Genomic DNA, 20,122 nt, shown 5'->3' on the forward strand with positions numbered 1-20,122 from the left:
GATAAAATAACTAAAAATAGTCAAAATGTCAATGTTATATACGTCAAATTAAAGGTAATTCCATGAGCTTTCACATGAATTAGTCACAAATTAGGCATCTCTTTTCAATCAAAAGTTATACATCAATGAAGTCACCGAAAACGTGATTTTCACTATTTTGATAATTTTAAAGAGCTGCCATTTCTAAACTTATTGATGGATTTCGCTCATTTTCGAACTCATCCAAGGTTATTATCCATAGAATATGTGTAACAAATTTCATCTAGATTCGTCAAGAACTGTAGACACAATCGCGGCAACATCCTGCGTTATATTACATATATATATATATATATATATATATATATATATATATATATATATATATATATATATATATATATATATATATATATATATATATTAGGTGGGTCAAAAAAATCGAATAATTTATGTTTGACTTTATACTCTGAAAAATAGGTTCGTAGACACCTAAAAAGAATTCTCTCCAAGTATAAGCTCTTAATTATAACGGGAAGGTCCTCCGCTTTGCGGGTTTCTATTTTTTCGAATAATCAGATAAAAAAATTTATATCTCGCTTCCAACTGCTTGGAAAAATATTCCGTGGCATAGATTTTGTGAGAAATTGAATGCTTTACAAAAAAGGTCTCTTATGACTTTTTCAAAAACTCAACCGATTAAATGATATTCATAGTTGAAGTTTGGCTATTTTAAGGAAAATATTCGTTTTTATTATGAATTTTATAAGTCAATGAAAAAAATTATTTCGGATTGCGGAACTCATGATTTTGTAGGAAATTTACTGCTCTACAAAAATGGTCTCTTATGATTTTTGATTAAGTGAAGCCGTTACGAGATATTCATCGTCAAACATTAACGAATATCAATATTTCCAGTTTTTGATCAATAATTCGATAAATTTTAATTTAAACTATGAGTTTCAGGAAAATTTACATAAATTTGAGTTTCGATCGATAAAGAAATGTTATAAACAATTTTTTTAATATTGTTTTCTGTCTTGAGCTTGTTTGATTGCATTAAAACAAGAAATTAGAGCATTTTTTTCGACATATAGCCAATGATTAGTTTAATTTGAAGTGAATGACATATTTCTTTGTCAAATTTAATATGAAAAGTATTGAATCAAGTGAGAAACAACCAGTATTTAACTTTTTTACAGATAAATTTTTTATTGAATTATCAATTGCAATATAATTGTCTATATTTTTAACATAACAGTACGCTATTACTATAAATAATTTCTTTTATTACAATTTGGGAATGTTTTTTGATGTTCTTTGACAACTTGCAATAAGTACTGGAATTGTTCTTCATTTTTTGTCAAGCATTGATTATATTCACTGACTAATGCAACAGCTCGCTCTGCTGAATCATTGACAACTTTTAGTTGTTGAAAGTATTCTTTATTTTCGAGATAACTCTCATTAGTAGGCCATAATTCAACATCGACATCAAGAAAGTCATACTTTAGATGACTTAGATCGAAGATTTTGAAAAGATTTAATGACTTTTTAGACACAAAGTCACTCAGAGTTCTCTGCGCCAATGAATTCAAATCTTTTAGCTTTAGAATCTGTACCTTCACGAGTATTAACAGCTTCAACAATACGTTTTTTTACTTCTAATGGAACGCCATCGTCAAACAGTGATAAAATGGCAAGTTCATCGCTCAAATACCATAAGTGCGAAATCATTTTTTCACACGTAGCTGAAGAAATCAAAGGATTGATATGTTTGTACTCCAATAAATTTTTCATAAACTGCAAGTCATGATAAGCAGCAGTTGTTGCAGAAGTTGATGAAAACCAAGCTTTTAAATACAATGTGACTATAAAAATACAGAAATGACGAAGACCATGCAATTCTTTCTGAGAGAGTTTGAATTCATCTCTGAATAGATACATTTTCAAACTATAAATGGCCTTAGCCATCCATCTAGCATGATGAACAGCACCAGGACGTTTGAAAGAAATCTTTTCTTGAGGCATTTCTCCAAGGAAAATCAATGATAATTCCAATAATTCTTTATCTAACTTATTATAACATTTCATTATCGATCGAAACTCAAATTTATGTAAATTTTCCTGAAACTCATAGTTTAAATTAAAATTTATCGAATTATTGATCAAAAACTGGAAATATTGATATTCGTTAATGTTTGACGATGAATATCTCGTCACGGCTTCACTTAATCAAAAATCATAAGAGACCATTTTTGTAGAGCAGTAAATTTCCTACAAAATCATGAGTTCCGCAATCCGAAATAATTTTTTTCATCGACTTATAAAATTCATAATAAAAACGAATATTTTCCTTAAAATAGCCAAACTTCAACTATGAATATCTTTTAATCGGTTGAGTTTTTGAAAAAGTCATAAGAGACCTTTTTGTAAAGCATTCAATTTCTCACAAAATCTATGCCACGGAATATTTTTCCAAGCAGTTGGAAGCGAGATATAAATTTTTTTATCTGATTATTCGAAAAAAATAGAAACCCGCAAAGCGGAGGCCCTTCCGTTATAATTAAGAGCTTATACTTGGAGAGAATTCTTTTTAGTTGTCTACGAACCTATTTTTCAGAGTATAAAATCAAAAATAAATTATTCGATTTTTTTGACCCACCCTAATATATATATATATATATATATATATATATATATATATATATATATATATATATATATATATATATATATGTATATATATATATATATATATATACATACATATATAAATTTTTTAACTAACGTTATTATTGAGCTTTACTCGACTAGTGAAGAGATATTACGACAAAATTCCGAGTAAATCCAACATGAGGACCAATGCAAAAGATTGATTTCTATGAAATCTACCTAAAAAAAATACAGAACACTTTGTGCTCTAAAAATAGTTTAATAAAATTAATTGTTAACTAGAAAAAAACTTATAGAGGGTTGTCACAAAACACAAGTGCGATGCGTACGCTACCAAGTTTATCGACCGAATCTTGCTTAAATAATATAAAAGATAACTTTCAAGTCGCTAACCCAAATAATAAAACAATAATCCAAAAATTAAATTTATGTGTTATTTTGAGATCTTCGAACTTAAAAGTCTGATAGAAGTATCATAGAACAATATTATTTAAATTTTCAAACCGCACTAACTTTTCAATAAATCAACCGATTATCACGCCGTTGGCGGAATTTGACGCGATTTTTTTAGTTTTATGATGAATCTTCAAGTTTGAATTGATAAAACTAGGAAATTTGAAGTAATTCCAAAAAAACACTTTTTTGGGTTTTTTTTTGTTCATGATATTTCTTGTTCAAATTGACCAATTTTGACCAGCTTGATAGCGATCGACGTAATTTTTTCATGCTAATAGCTGATTAATTTTTTAAACCGATCTGTGCAGCCGTTTAAAAGTTATTTCAAAAAATGTCGGAGTTATGTTGAAAAAACATTTGTTTCCAAATATTTTATCGAGAATATCTCTCGAACCAATCAACTGATTTCTACGTTTTTGGCGGTGATCGACGTAAATTTTTAAGCTCTAAAAATTATTTTTCAGCATTAAAAACGATCCGAGGAGAAATAATGAAGTTATGTCAAAAAAACACTTTTTTTGATTTTCTTTCGTGAACGATATCTCTCGAACGAATCGACCGATTTTCACCGGAATAGCGACGATCGGCGTGGTTTTTCAAGCTGAAGGTTGAATTAGTTTTTGAAGTTGATCGATAAATTCGTTGAAAGATATTTCAAAAAAACCACTTTCAAAAATGACTTTGTTCTTATTTTTTATTTGGATTTTTCAAGATTTTTTTAATTCTGTTCAAATTCTCAAGAAATCTTTGTTCAAGGGAACTCTTTAGAACACCGTTTAGTTCGTTCCGATCGGTTCAGTCGTTCAAAAGTTATAAACGAGGTACATAATCACACACACACACACACACACACACACACACACACACACACACACACACACACACACACACACACACACACACACACACACACACACACACACACACACACACACACACACACACACACACACACACACACACACACACACACACATACACACACACACGGACACCATCGCGGGAAGGGCGAGGAAAGATTTCTAAGTCCTCAAAACGTCGAGATCTGTTGAAAACTCGATTTTTGCAAAACGGGGTAAAAACAATAACTTCTCGATTTTTCGAAAATCTTCGATTTTCTTACCTGGAAGTTAAAAATTAGGAAAACGGTTGACACTGAAGGCCATCTCTGCAACTACCCGCTAATTTCGTTAATATATGGCCATTCTTTTTGAGCTCTTCGTGCTCAATAAGACACCTTTTCTGTGCTTTTGCGCTCTTTGAGCTTAAAAGTCTGATAGAAGTTCCATAGAACACTATTTTTTGGATTTTCAAATAACTTTTGAATAAATTAACAGATTTTTACGCGGTTGGCGGCATTTTACGAAGTTTTTTAAGAGTCATGAAGAATTTCTAAGTTTTAATTGGTGAACTAGAAATTTCGGAGTAACTCCGAAAATATACTTTTTTCGGTTTTCTTTCGTTTACGATGTCTCTCGAATAAATCGACCGATATCGACCCGATTGGCGGCGATAGACTTCTTTTTTCAAGGTTAAGAGCTGATTAGTTTTTGAAATCGATCAGTTGAGCCGTTTAAAAGTTATTTCCAAAAAACCTCTTCTGTCAAAATTTTTTTTCAGATTTCTCCAAATTTCTCAAAATCTATCCGTCCGAATTGGTTCAAATTTTCGGGAAATCTAAGATTGGCAAAGCTCTTTTGAATAGCACCAACCGCGATAAGATCAGTTCAGCCGTTTGAACGTTATAAGAGGTTTACACACACACACACACATACACACACACATACACACATCTAGTGACGACGTGACGGGATGGTCAGAAAAGCTTCCTGTGACCCTAAAACGTAATGATCTGATGGAAACTCGATTCTTACAAAACGGGGTGAAACTAATAACTTTCCGATTTTTGAAAATTTTCAATTTTCTCAGCGGAAAGTTGGAAACTACAGTCGTACAATGGAAATTTAAAGACGCATTCGAAGAATTTTTTTCATTTGAGAAATATACATACAAGTTCCGGACAAAAAAATTTGTGTATGTATGTATGTATGTATGTATGTACGTATGTATGTATTTATGTACGGATGTATGTATGTATGTATGTATGTATGTATGTATGTATGTATGTATGTATGTATGTATGTATGTATGTATGTATGTATGTATGTATGTATGTATGTATGTATGTATGTATGTATGTATGTATGTATGTATGTATGTATGTATGTATGTATGTATGTATGTATGTATGTATGTATGTGTGTATGTATGTATGTATGTATGTATGTATGTATGTATGTATGTATGTATGTATGTATTAGGGTGGTCCTTATGTTGGGTTTTTTGAAATTTTTTTTCACGATAGTTCAAAATCGGTTCAAAATCTATAAAAAAAAAATCATGCCAAGTTATAGCTCTTAATTTTAATATTAACCCGCGCCCCCCGACGGTCAAAGTTTTAAAGGAAAATAACATGGGAAAAGTTATATTTTTACTTTGGAATTTTTACGTCATAAACTAACCAACAAATCACATCAAAAAATATTCTTTCTAATGCAAAATTTAACGGTCTATAAAAAAGGTCTCTTATCATTTTTTGATAATTCTAACGGTTTTGAAGTTATTCGAGGTCTAAATTGAAACTATAATCTTTTTCATAGTTTTTTCTGGTCATTTAATAATTCAACAATCATAGACGGGTTATTATTCATATTAGATTACTTTTTTTACTTATGCATATAATTTTGAACTATAATTTACATGAAAAGTATTAATCAATTAAAGAAGTGTATTATTAATATTTTAATGAATCGAAAATGTACAAACATTACCATTTTTATTTTTAATTACAGATACTTTCATGAAGTTTTTACATTAGTTTTTTTAAGTGCGTCAGGAAACATTTGACGATGATCTTTAACCAATTGTAACACGTATTGCATTTGTTTTTCATCCTTAGTATAACGATTACAAAAATCTTGCACTAGTTTAACTCCACTTTCAGCACAGTCATTCACAACCGATAGTTTTTAGCGAATCGTAATGCAGTTTTATAGTGTTCATTATGAGCCCATTCAGAAGGATGAATCTTTAAAAATTCTGTTTGTAACTCGAATCTATTGAAAAAATTGATCGATTCTGCAGTTACGAAAAAGTCAATATCATTATATAATAATTCAGTTATGCTCTTAGTTTGAAAGCGTTTAACACTACATTTTTCACTAGTATAATCCAAGTCTTCTTCCGGAATATCATCAATCACAATTGTTTCTTCTTCTTTACGCAGCTTAGCGACAATTTTTAATTTTGTTTCTTGTGAAACTTCCTCATCAAAAATAGCCATGATTGCTAATTCTGGTGATAAATACCACAAGTGATTCATAAATCTACTAATTGCCACAGTAGCAAGATTACTGTTGATTGCCTTAAAGTTGTTGAGTTCTTTTATAAACTGTAGATCATGGTACGGAGCTTTGACACTATTCGACGACGAAAACCAAGCTTTAACATAAACCATTGTCACAAAAACACATATTTGCCGTAGTTTATTATCTTCACCTTTTTTCAATGACAATTGCTCCCGAAGCATGTACATTTTCAATATATAAATAGCTTTTGCCATCCATCGTGCATGGTGACAAGCTCCTGGCTTACGAAAACTAAATTTTTCGGGGATCTAAACCTGTTTTGTAACTGAGTTTATTTAAATCTCCCCATTGCTTTTGGAATCGGATAAAAAGTGGAACATTAGGACCAACAGTATTTTGAAAAACAGCTTCGAAGACATATCTTAGGACTATTTCAAATATATGATGCCTACATGGAAGATACAACAAATCTCTTTCTAACAATTTTTCCAGTAATGCAGCAGCACCATTACGAAGGCCTAAATTTGAAGGAGTAGTGTCACAGCATATTGCTTTTACAGATATGTCGAATCCCCAGTCACATAATGTCTTATGAACTACAGAAGCTTGTGCCATTCCAGTTCCATCTTCACTCGTTGGTACACCTAACATAATTTCTTTACATTCTGAAGTAATTATTACAGGCAATCGATGAACAGTTTCTGTATTTAACAAATTAGGTAATAATTTTCTATCCCAATGTACAACAATAGATGATAACTTTAAGTCTTGGAAATATTTTTTTATTTCTATTGATTTTGACTCTCGCATAGTAAGCCGACATCGGCGAATAGATGATTGATTGACAATAATGGAATTAATATCCACTTCTAATAATTTTAAATCGATAAGCGACTGACAAATAGCTGTAGTTATAAACACAGCATCTCTGTCGCTTACTTTACAACGGTAAAAAGTAGCTACAACTCTTTCGTTGAGAATATTGTGAGTTCCTCTTATATTTCTTGATTTAAATTGGCCGGCAGTAGTTGGAATGTATACTTCTCCACTAGAGACTGATTGAGCACTTCCTTGGCTTGATAAGAGTTCAACGTTTTTGTCTACAAAAAAGGATAATGATAAGACAAAAAATATCTTCACTATAAAATAATAAAATATCAATGAGTAAGTTGATTATTATAATTTACCAAATAATGATTTTTCTTTTTCACTTTCCAATTTTCGTTTTTCGAAATCCAATTGTTTCTCTAATTTTTTTAACACCAATTTCATCGTCATCGTATTTCGTCTTAATATTTGCAATAAAACCAATTCGTTCATCTGATCTCTGATTATTCAAGAATTCTTTGGAATTTTCATCAACCATTTCAAATACATTTGACGGTGCGATGTCAAATAATTTTTTTAATGAACAGGAAAATTCATTTTGTTTTTTCACAGCAACTTCACTCCGATTTCTATGTTTAAGAAGTATGCGCCACTCATCATACAGTTTTTTCAACTTATCTCGACATCTTTGCACATCTTGAACGGGAATTCGAGCTTTCTTCCAAAACACAATAATTTCATCAATCACTGCAGCAACACTATCTGTGATAGTATTATTTAAAATACGTGTATAAAAAAATAACACTTTCAAAGCTTGCAATTTCGATGGTAATTTGTTACCTACGATTTGTACGTCAACATCACCAATCAAAAAAATGTTTTGACGTAAACGTGATAACTCCATATTTAACTGATTACTGAAATATCGGATAAATGAACTCAAAAAATTTATTTATATATCAAAAAGGCATCAGTACTAGTAATTGAACGATTTTGATCAAGCTGAGAAATAAATGTAGGTTATAAGTAATCTGAGAATTAATTTTAGTGTTAGAGATTGAAGTAAAATCTAATAGATGGCGGCATGATCGGTTTCTAAAATGTTTTTAACCAGAAATCAAAATTTGAAATCCGAGTTTGTTGATATTTGTACCAATAACAATAAAATTCGAGACAATAGGTCCCGAATTTCTTTTGTATCCAAAAAAAGTTAAAAATCTTTAAAATGTTCGACAGTTCAGGCTAAAAAAATGAATTGGTGTTACTATTATTCCAAAGTTACAGTAACTTTGAAAATTTTCTAAACAAAAAAATCCAATGAGATTATAAAGAATAACCGGTTCATGATTTATGAACTATTAAATGACCAAAAAAACTATGAAAAAGATTATAGTTTCAATTTAGACCTCGAATAACTTCAAAACCGTTAGAATTATCAAAAAATGATAAGAGACCTTTTTTGTAGACCGTTAAATTTTGCATTAGAAAAAATATTTTTTGATGTGATTTGTTGGTTAGTTTATGACGTAAAAAATTCCAAAGTAAAAATATAACTTTTCCCATGTTATTTTCCTTTAAAACTTTGACCGTCGGGGGGCGCGGGTTAATATTAAAATTAAGGGCTATAACTTGGCATGATTTTTTTTTATAGATTTTGAACCGATTTTGAACTATCGTGAAAAAAATTTCAAAAAACCCAACATAAGGACCACCCTAGTATGTATGTATGTATGTATGTATGTATGTATGTATGCATGTATGTATGTATGTATGTATGTATGTATGTATGTATGTATGTATGTATGTATGTATGTATGCATGCATGCATGCATGTATGTATGTATGTATGTATGTATGTATGTATGTATGTATGTATGTATGTATGTATGTATGTATGTATGTATGTATGTATGTATGTATGTATGTATGTATGTATGTATGTATGTATGTATGTATGTATGTATGCATGCATGCATGTATGTATGTATGTATGTATGTATGTATGTATGTATGTATGTATGTATGTATGTATGTATGTATGTATGTATGTATGTATGTATGTATGTATGTATGTATGTATGTATGTATGTATGTATGTATGTATGTGTATGTATGTATGTGTATGTATGTGTGTGTGTATGTATGTGTGTATGTATGTATGTATGTATGTATGTATGTATGTATGTATGTATGTATGTATGTATGTATGTATGTATGTATGTATGTATGTATGTATGTATGTATGTATGTATGTATGTATGTATGTATGTATGTATGTATGTATGTATGTATGTATGTATGTATGTATAGTTCTTTATAAATTTTGACCGATTCCATCGTGGCTTCCGGATTATTTTTTAACTGGCTCGATCGATCGATTCCAAAAACTAATTAACTTTCAACATCGAAAAATTACGTCGATCACTACCAGTTTGTTTGAAATTAGTTGATTCCTTCGTGAGTTATTGATGTCTTAAGAAAACCGAAAAAGTGTTCTTTGTCAGAATTCTTTCGACCTGTCATCAAAGATACAAGCAGTGTAACCCAAGCCGATGAGGAAATAATTAGACAATTAAGAGCCGAAGCAGAAACCTGAAAAACAGCTTGTCAGCGATTGATACCACTCTTTGCCAGTACCCTAGCTCGGACGATGTCTGACACAGTAAATAATAATAATCATATCAACGATACTTATGCATTTCAGCCGCGGGAATTATTCCCGAATTCAAACTTCTCGGCGGGAAGTCATTTCGTACCGCCCGCACCCCGCTTACCTCCCGCTACCGCGGTTCAAAACTCAGCATTTAGTGGAGCTGCGCGTTTACCGTACGTGCACCCGTATATCCCACCACTCGTACCGCCAGTATCTCAGTACGTACCAGCTACACATACACAAACATACACTACTGTATCTCAAGCAACACAAACTTACACAGCACCATCGATGCCATACTACGTACCAGCCACACACATACAGCTCCACACTACTGTACCGCACGTGACGCATACCTAGACAGCACCGATAGCTTCTTTTCACATACCTGCATCGCAAACACAGCAATATACACACACTATTCCAGGCATGGTCCCAAGCGCTGCTCACTCTTACACATACCCGAGTACAGTTGCACCCTTACGGACTAATGACGTTTTCCGGACTGCAAAATCGTGGAATATAATTTTTCCTTCACGTGATCCATCTGCAAAACTAGACGCTAAAAAATTTATCAAAACTTTAGAACAGAGAATGATCAGTAATGATATACCACTAGATAGTTTTAGGCCAGTAGTTGCTTCAACCTTAACCGGTGATATTCGAGACTGGTATTATCAAAACGAACACCTATTCACAGACTGGTCGATCTTTAAAATAACATTTCAAAGTATGGCAGACCCACCAATCTGATGAAACCCTTTTACAAGAAATCTACTCATATCGACAAGCCGAAGATGAACTCGGAGCTGCATTTTATCAATCGAATGCAAAGCGCGTTTTCTCAATTAGACGAGCCACTGCTCGAAAGTCGACAAGTTAAAATCATCATCCAAAAATTTAATTCAAAATTCTTATTTAAATTTGCGGAAGAACATATTAGTACCTATTCCATGCTTTACTAACGCGTTGGCACATGGCAATCGATCATAGATGCCTGTAATCCACCTAAACCGGAACAATCAAGTAAATCGAAAGAACAAAATCCGAATTATACAAAATCACGAACGCGAATGAACGCCGTCACCGATGTAGACCCTGATCAAGACGTGTCAAGCATAGAAGACAATGAAAAAACAACTTCAGACGTGGCCTTAACCAACAAACAATCCAATTTGCGTAAAGAAAGCCCAAAAAACAACCCTTCAGACGCACTCATATCGTCCATAAGCAATCTTCAAGCCGAGATACAGAGTATGTTCGAAAACTTACAAAAGACACTGAACCAAGTACCCTTACGAACTGACTGCGACCGTTGTGGACGCAGTGGACACATTGCTGCAGTCTGTTATTTACGAACTACCGACGAGATACGAAAAAGAGCCGGTTTACGACCCCTTACGAAAAAATAGGATCCCGTAAACCAAATAGCTACTCCGGTGATCCCCAATACACCAACTAGAGCTCAAATATCCGCGATACAACCCCTTACGGCACCTATTTCTTTAACTAGTGCCCCAGTTAGATCGGTCTCTAACAACCGCGAACCAAATACTTCAGAAAATAGTTCAGGAACCCCTGACATTAACGAAGACCACTTAGATTACGAGTATATGGACTAGGAGTCAGACTCTGAGTCAGAAATGCTTAATCCAACACCCAAATTAAAAATCAAATTTGGTAATGAATTTAATGACCTTATGCTCATACATAGTCTCAGCACACACGACTCGAACAATTCTAAAACATCAAGTCAAAATAAACGACAACCATCATCTCAGACTAGAACTGAGAGTACTTCGAAGTTATCGTCGATAACAAGCGTTAAATCAGAACCTTTATCCTCTGATCCCATAATTACTAGTAATTCTAAAAAACAGTTATTTTCATCGCCATCTAAATCATTAATACCGACCTCTACAACGTCAACAATCAACACCGAAGAAGCTTCAACATCCATCACCCAGCTCGACATAGGCAGAATTTCTAGATCAACAATGGTTCAGCCTGGCATTATTTCTACAGCTTCAACGCCTATAGCAGCTGTATCAGATCCATCAGATAATAAGGCAGCCAAACTTAAACAGCTCATGCCGCATGACAGAAGCCAGTTGACTTTATTACCTCAACCAAACTTCAGGTTCACTTATAAACGACTTGAATGGGTTGAAGATATCTATAAAGCAATGAAGGAAGTCCATATCCAAATCCAGAAGAATACATAGGACGTTCTGTACGTGAAATAGGACGAGATGTCGTTGCCGTCAAACAACGACTTAACTCAATCGAACCCAAAATGCATAAACTGGGAAAATATACAGATAAAAGCAAGGAACCTGTCCAACCAGAAGCTGATTCACTTCCATTAGTTTTCAAGGGAAAACCAGATACTACTATCTACAAAATTGGAACTAAAAATCGTCAGTTAGTTCAAAAACCAACTTTAGAAAAAATTAAATTCTCTGAGTCAAAAATTTCATCTCGACAAGGTTTACGAGACGAGCCTGTAACTAATCCAGTCATGGTAACAATTTTAAATTCGTTACCGCATTATCGGACACAAACAACACCAATATACGATGTCTCACGAACTCGAGAGTATACATTCAACGAAGCTTCGAAACACGATGAATTTTGTTTTCGTCCACCTGAAAACGAGAAAACAGACAACTTCCAAGGAAGCTACCAGAGATGTAGAGTACCAATGCAACTTTTTGATCCAGAATGCCAGGATAGTAACCGACGTTGGCCTGGATACAAGAACGGGATCGAGATAAAGAACCACAAAAAGAACATCGAAGACCTCCAAGAGACGTACCAGCGTTCTCTATCAAATTGAACCCCTATTAAATCATTTACATCATCATTTATGAATTTATATTATCTTCCAAAACATTACTGTATCATCGTTCATATCATTAATTAAAATATCTCTGTATTATTATACTATTATCATTATTTTCCATTATACAACTATTATTACTATAAAATCTATACTAAACATCTTTCACACTATTACACCATAAAAAATATAATATTTACTAAATCATTCATATCATCTAAAATTTTATCTGCCAGTTAATTTGTTTTATTTACAGCTGCAGTCCAAATAAAAAAAAAATCAACTAACTATAACCAAAAAAATTTTTCATTATAAAAATTTTAATTTATTTCTCTTTTTAATTCAATAGATCGAAGTCTAGACCGGAGTTTCGACATTCGCTCAAGGAATTCACCAACAACAAATTCTTTATTTAAAAATAATTTTAAAATTTAAATTAATAATTGTTTTTCTTTACAGGTGATGACTCACCAGTCTACCAACACATCTATTCCTCAGGTGACTACTCACCAACCCAAAATTCCTCAAACTCCCTACTTTCTCACACACTACTACTAGGTGACTACTCACCAATTCAAACTTTTCTCACTATCATTTCATCAAACTACCCTTCCTAGGTGATCACTCACCACCAACTCCTATCATCCTATTACCCTCAAACCTGGTGACGATTCACCGATTCTTTTAAAAGGGCTAGCTCGGTCCAAAAACTGACGAGGTAGTCTTGGCTTGGCAGGGAGGATTGAGACACTACAAAATGTCCCGACTTTATCAGCCTGGCGAACTACCACCCGAAATTTCCGTTACCGACACTAGCTAAAATAATAGGTAGTCCCGTGACGTCACAAGACGGCACGAGGAGCGGAAAAACGGTCACAAACCCCGATACTTGAGCGGTAATCGACACATCGATCTATCCCCCTGTGTCAACCACCACGTTATATTTATCTTAGTCATTCTTACCACTATACCATTATTACTCACCAAAACTAAATAATTATTAACAACTATCACATCTATTAATTAATTAATAAGTTTATATCATCATTATTACTACTATTCTGTGTTAAAATATCATTGCGTTATTATAAATAATTAACCATCGACAACCTAGAATATTAGTAAAATATTACAAATCTATTGTATTTCGTCACTGAATATAATAAATATATTTCAAGTGTTGAGTTAGTGAAATAAAATTAAGTTTGTTGCAATTTTGTTACCAATCAAGTTAATTTATCCACTATAATATTCACACTGCGTAATTTCATCTAATCAATTACCACACCAACCACGGAAGAAGGACCATCTGTACAGTAACTTTTGTAATTAAATAAAATAAATTTAACTGGCACACGTGGTAACTTCTGTCCCACAATCTATCTAATCGAGCTCTCTTAAAACAAAAGACAATCATAAATACGGGAGCGGAATATCCCAGGGCAGTGGACCAAAATTATAAACGAGATCCAGGCGACTATTTCTTATCCGCGAGGTTTAGTGGCCTGGAAACTAAGAATTTTCACAGAAGTAAAAATTTTAATGTTTCAATATATATATATATATATATATATATATATATATATATATATATATATTGTAACATGGGGAATTTCATTCCCCTTGTTTAATTTTGATTAATTTTAATTTGTTTAATTTGGAAAATTTCGTTGTTGTTGTTGATTCGCCGCGACCGTGTCGCCCTCGCCGGATACTGAAACAGTATTCAGAAGTCCGCAGCTCGAGAGCGCGACAATTTGAATTTAGATTTAAGATTTAATTGTAAGTTAATTTTAAGTCTAAACTGTCCCTGACGCATGCCACGAGCTCGAGAAGATCATCGAGAGCATCGTCGAGCATCGTCACTGCCGCCATCTTTGGGCCCGAGACCGTCAATAGAGTAACGAAGAATGGGACAAAGAGAAGAAGAAGAAGCGGACCATTAGTTTGAAAAAAGGGGCTTCGGGATACTGCCTTGGTCGGAATCGCACGCGTTTTGGAGCCTAGCTCAAAACACTTATTCGCTTATTGTATCGCTGATTTGTTTGTTAATTAATACGCCGAGTATTATTAACGCTGTTTATTGCTAATTGATTGTTTCATTGAATTTCGAATTGTTCGTTAAATTTGAAACTGTTGTGTAAACTGTGGACGCAATTATTTGTGGAAGAATTGTTATAATCGCTGACCACGTGCTGGTCATAATTAAATTTATTCAACGCGATCTGACCAAGCCTTCGCCGAGGCACGACACGACCCGATACGACGACTGTTCGACTACCTGGATCTGGACCACCAGCCCTCGACGAGGATACCAGGGTAAGTGGCTTGCGTCAGGATAGATAACTCGTGGGACACGAGTATTGTTGATTGTGTTTGTAACTGAGAAGTTCAGTTGGTGAGTTGCTCGGTGAACAACCAGCACTACCCCGTAGACGACGTCCCACGAGGTACCTAGAGTACCGTTTTCCCTGTAAAATAGTGCAGTGTGAAAGTTTTGTTATTGAGTTTTATATTCCGTTTCGTTCTCGAACTCGCGTTGCTATACTCGTATCGCTTGAGCGTCGCATTCTTAAGCGGATTATCGCTTCTTCTGTTTCGTCGTCGAAGATAGAATTGTTTGATCCGATTGTGAATTGTTTAATCGATGAGTCATGTCGCCGAGACATGTTTAATTAGTTGGAATTAACGAAATATTATTTTAGAAATAATAATTCTGCTGAGCGATTATTTTAAGTACGTTTTGGTTGTTATTGATACGAATATTATTTTGATGTTGTCTACGAGTAATACGTTGATTTTGTTATTGATTATTATTTGAATTGTTAACTGATTGTTATTTGGATATTAAGTAAATCTTTGATTTGATTATTATTTGAACATCATGTGAGTTGTTCACTAGATTATTATTTTTAGTATTATTTAAATAATTAACGCGATTATTATTTGAATATTGTTTGAATATTACTTGATTATTATTTGAAAGGGTTTGAATCACTAACTTGATTATTAATTGAGTATTAGTTGAATATTTCACTGGATTATTGTTGAATAGTATTTGAATTATTGATTTGATGGCTAAATTGAGTATTATTTGACTTATTCACCCGATTATTATTTTGATTGGTTTACGTTTAGTATTTTGATTTTGTTTTACGATTACTATACGAATTGATCACGATTGTTATGTTTTTATGTCGACTTATTTTGAACTGATTATTTCGCCGAACCGATACTAATTTTTTTTAATAAATTGTTATTTGTTTCAGAATTTCTTTGTCATTTCTTTCTTTAGTAACCCGCCGCCCTGAGTAGAGCTAGTTTACCATTACGTTGTTCCTGATTTAGGTTGTCGAGGATTGGAACATCCTGAATTGTTCCTGGCGCCCAATAACCGACCACGACGAACAAATACGCCAATTATCTTGGACCTGTTGGCCCATCGACGTATCCCGAGCCAATCGGCCATTATAATATATATATATATATATATATATATATATATATATATATATATATATATATATATATATATATATATACTTTTGAACCATATGCATTTTTCGACTCTACTCGACGAGTATAGTCGAAATATAGCAAAATTTTTCAAAAGTTCCGTCACGAGGACCAATGCAATCGTTAGATTTCAATGAAATCTACTAAAAAAGAAGTACAAAGCTTAAAAACTTGATACTGAAAATAATCTGTTTTGAAAAATAAAATTTGAACTTACAAAAATCGATCAAAAACAGTAACCATGTAAAGACCATTATTGGACCGGAGTGAAAAATTAAAGAATTGGTAGAAGTTCACAACATCAAATTTCCAAAAAAAACGAAGGGTACATTAAATTTGGAAAATATGACTGAAAACTTAAATTTGAGGAATCTTAAGAACAGTTATTCGAATAATTTTTTATATCTTTTTCTGAAAATGGCATTTAAAAACGAAAGTTTTTAAGACAAAAAAAGTAATTAAGTAAATAACTATAAAAAAACTATAAAAAGAGCGATTCTTGTGAAAATTCGATATTGTTTGAACCAGTGATCAAAGCAATCTCAAAATATACAGGATGTCTCTTTTGGAGCGTATTACAAAATAACAAAATATTGAAAATATCTAAAATTCAATTTTTTGAAAGCGTTTGATTTGGCATAGAATGCCCCATACATATGAGGCATTTATAATTTATACTTAAAGTTACGAAAAATATTTGTTTACTTCAACAAGAGTTTAATCAACTCAGCTTTTCGGAGTCGGTGTTTCTCCGGATGCCTTTAAGTTTGAGTCTACGACCCACTAAATCGACAGTTTGGCCTTGGGACCAGAGTCCGAAACATAATATATTTAGCTTCTTATAACTTCAATTTTGAGAAATGAACGTTGCAATGCATAAATAATCTAGGTTGCAAATAATCTTATTATGAGTCGATTATTCCCACATACTAGCAAATTTGAGTTCTGCAGTTACCTCAAAATTAACTTATAAATAAATATTCAAGCGGTCAATTATAATTTGTAATATAAAAAATGTCATTTAAATTATTACGAACTATTTCAATCTCGAGATATCCTTTACTTCGTGAAGATTCTATACGCAATAATACAGCATCATTTATACTTGTCATGAATCCCACTGCTATTGTATCTTTTGTTGGTTTCGACTTATGACCATTCGGTAGAATGTAGGAAATTATCCCTTTGCCTGAACTGAATTCATAGGCAATCGCTTCTGCAAGCATCAAAAATTAAAAAATCAGATTGGTCATCAAGAAATTGATTATATTTATGTCGATTTCTTATACCGTCATTGCAAGTCGGCCCTCGAAATGTAGTCATGTCGCAATCACACATGAATGTATCAGGTTGTTGGATACATCGACCACGATTTGAGCAGATTTCATGATGACATTTTCTTGTGGAATGTAAGCCATCATACTCAAAGCATCCTGTCTCTACCAATGAGCTTGTCACAATTGCATCCGTTATCAGGTCAACGCTTTGCCCACTAAGTTCAAAAGAAGCTAAGCAACCTTGGAATCCATGCTGACTTATGATCGGTTTTGGGAGTTGGCCGAATGATGTTTTTTCAACACCTCCTGCAAAATGAATTTTGAATTCATAAACAATAAAGTAAACAGCTGGAACACTGCCTTATTAACAATCAAAATGATGATTTCAAAAAGGAATTTACTGATTAATGTCATTTCGTGCAGTAAAAAGCTGAATAAATTTTACAGGAAATCGGTAAGAATCTTAAAAATGCACTAGGCAAGTTGAGTTGATAAAAAATTTGTTTCAGTAAATACATTTCAGAGAAATTGACTTCCAAAGAAAAATAAATGTTGTCATTCATTGTATTATACATATTGAATAAATATTCAATGAATATTATATTATATTTCTTGAATCGTAAAAATTTTTATTATGATCAGGGCCACAAAGTTGATGTTTTTGGTAAGATTACCACTCAGATAACTTCAGCACATAAGCGATTTCAGACTTGACATGGTCTACTCTGTACTAGAGTTGCTGTATAAGTGCAAAACGCGGAATTGAACTGTCCAATATTTTAGAAAGCGTACTTAAATATTCAAAATAGAATTCGCAAGCGATACTATGAATCCTTGTAGAAATTAATTATCACGGTCATCCATGGGTGTGTTTGCTGAACTAAGAATTTTCTGAGATAAGTTATCTGATCAGCGTAGAAAATTGAAATTGTTAAGAGCGGTTTTATACCGGAACCAGCTTACAACCAACTGAAATATTATCAACTTGATTGAAATTTAACATGGATTCAATCGTTTTTTTTTTTAAACATTGATACAAAAATAAATTATTTATTATATGAAAATCTCAAATTTAGTGTTGTCATGACAACTACTACAACAACTGCAGCAACAATAATCAACCAATAGCTAATTGCAAACTTAATACAAATTACCACTTTTACTCCCCAGGAGCGATAACACAGCGCACGGGAGAGGAAAAGTGAGGCGGACCGCGAACTTCATCTTACAGCGACAAAGAAATATGTTTCTAATGCATAAAAATTCCAAATTACTTATTTATAATATAAGCATAGAAATATCTGATCATAATAAATTTTTTTCACTTTTGAAAATGGTTTTAGCAATAGATGGGTATAAAAATTAGAATTAACCAATCTCCTCAAGAGTCAAACACAAGATAAATATAATTTTGAGCCTAATCAAACACTTCATTAGTACAAGTGCGAAACGTATGCGATAATTGAAAAGCACCAATGCAACACGGATGTGATAATTGATTGGTACATTTTTGACACTTGATAGGAACAAGTACGACACGTATGCGAGACTTGAGAGGTACCAGTGTGACACATATGCCAGACACATCGAGTGTAGCTATCAAGGTGTAGCTTTGATACATGGCCGTTGTTTTAACTCTGCGAGCTCAAAAAGATACTTTTTTTGTGCTTTTGCGCTCTCTGAGCTTACAAGTATAATAAAATTTTCATAGAACACTATTTTTTGGATTTTTAAAACGCAATAACTTTTGAACTTATTTTTACGCGGCTGTCGGTAGTCTACGCAGTTATTTAAGCTTTATGAAGAATTTCTAAGTTTCAATTGGTAAAATCAAAAATTTCTGAGTAATTCCGAAAAAATTCTTTTTTCGGTTTTCTTTAGTTCACGATATCTTTCAAACAAATCAACCGATTTTGACCGAATTGGCAAGGATCGACGTGGTTTTTTAAGGTTGAGAGCTGATTAGTTTTTGGAATCGATCGGTCGAGCCGATTAAAAGTTATTCTGAAAAAACCACTTCTGAAAAAAATTTTTTTCTATTTTTTTTTAGATTTCTCCAAATTTCCCAAAATCTATCGTTCTGAATTAGTTCAAATTTTTAGAAAATCTAAGCTTTGCAAAGCCCTTCCGAATAGCACCAACCGGGATGCAATCGGTTCAACCGTTTAAAAGCTATAAATGGTCTCACACACACACACACACACACACACACACACACACACACACACACACACACACACATAGTGACACCCTCGCTAAGAAAATTAAAATTTTCAAGAATCGGAAAGTCATTGTTTTTACTGCGTTTTTCAAAAGTCGAGTTTTCATCAGATCTTGACGTTCTAAGGTCCTAGGAAGCTTCCCTGACCATTCCGACGATGGTGTCTGTATGTCTGTATGTATGTATTGTGACATGGGAGAAATTCCCGTCTATAGAAACTGGAGCTATTATTTTTTTTTAATTATTATTATGATAAGTGTGATTATGTTGGCCATGCTGATGGACTGCGCAAATTCGCCGCGTCTG

The 20,122-nt window shown here is 33.0% G+C and overlaps 1 protein-coding gene across 1 annotated transcript in view; it reads right to left on the reverse strand.

Moving 5' to 3' along the window:
* Positions 1-20,122, reverse strand: part of LOC141526874 (neurexin 1-like) — a 703,605-nt gene that overhangs the window by 194,587 nt on the left and 488,896 nt on the right. The window contains exons 14-15 of the mRNA XM_074242012.1: positions 17,608-17,901; positions 17,356-17,534 (exon numbers count right to left, since the gene is read on the reverse strand). Of these exons, the coding sequence (XP_074098113.1) occupies positions 17,356-17,534; positions 17,608-17,901 (473 nt within the window). The remainder of the gene's footprint in view (positions 1-17,355; positions 17,535-17,607; positions 17,902-20,122) is intronic.

The sequence above is a fragment of the Cotesia typhae genome, unplaced genomic scaffold, assembly GCF_013202065.1.
Source record: "Cotesia typhae breed Kobodo isofemale line unplaced genomic scaffold, CoteBio_Ctyphae contig_37, whole genome shotgun sequence".
Classification (NCBI taxonomy): Eukaryota; Metazoa; Arthropoda; class Insecta; order Hymenoptera; family Braconidae; genus Cotesia; species Cotesia typhae.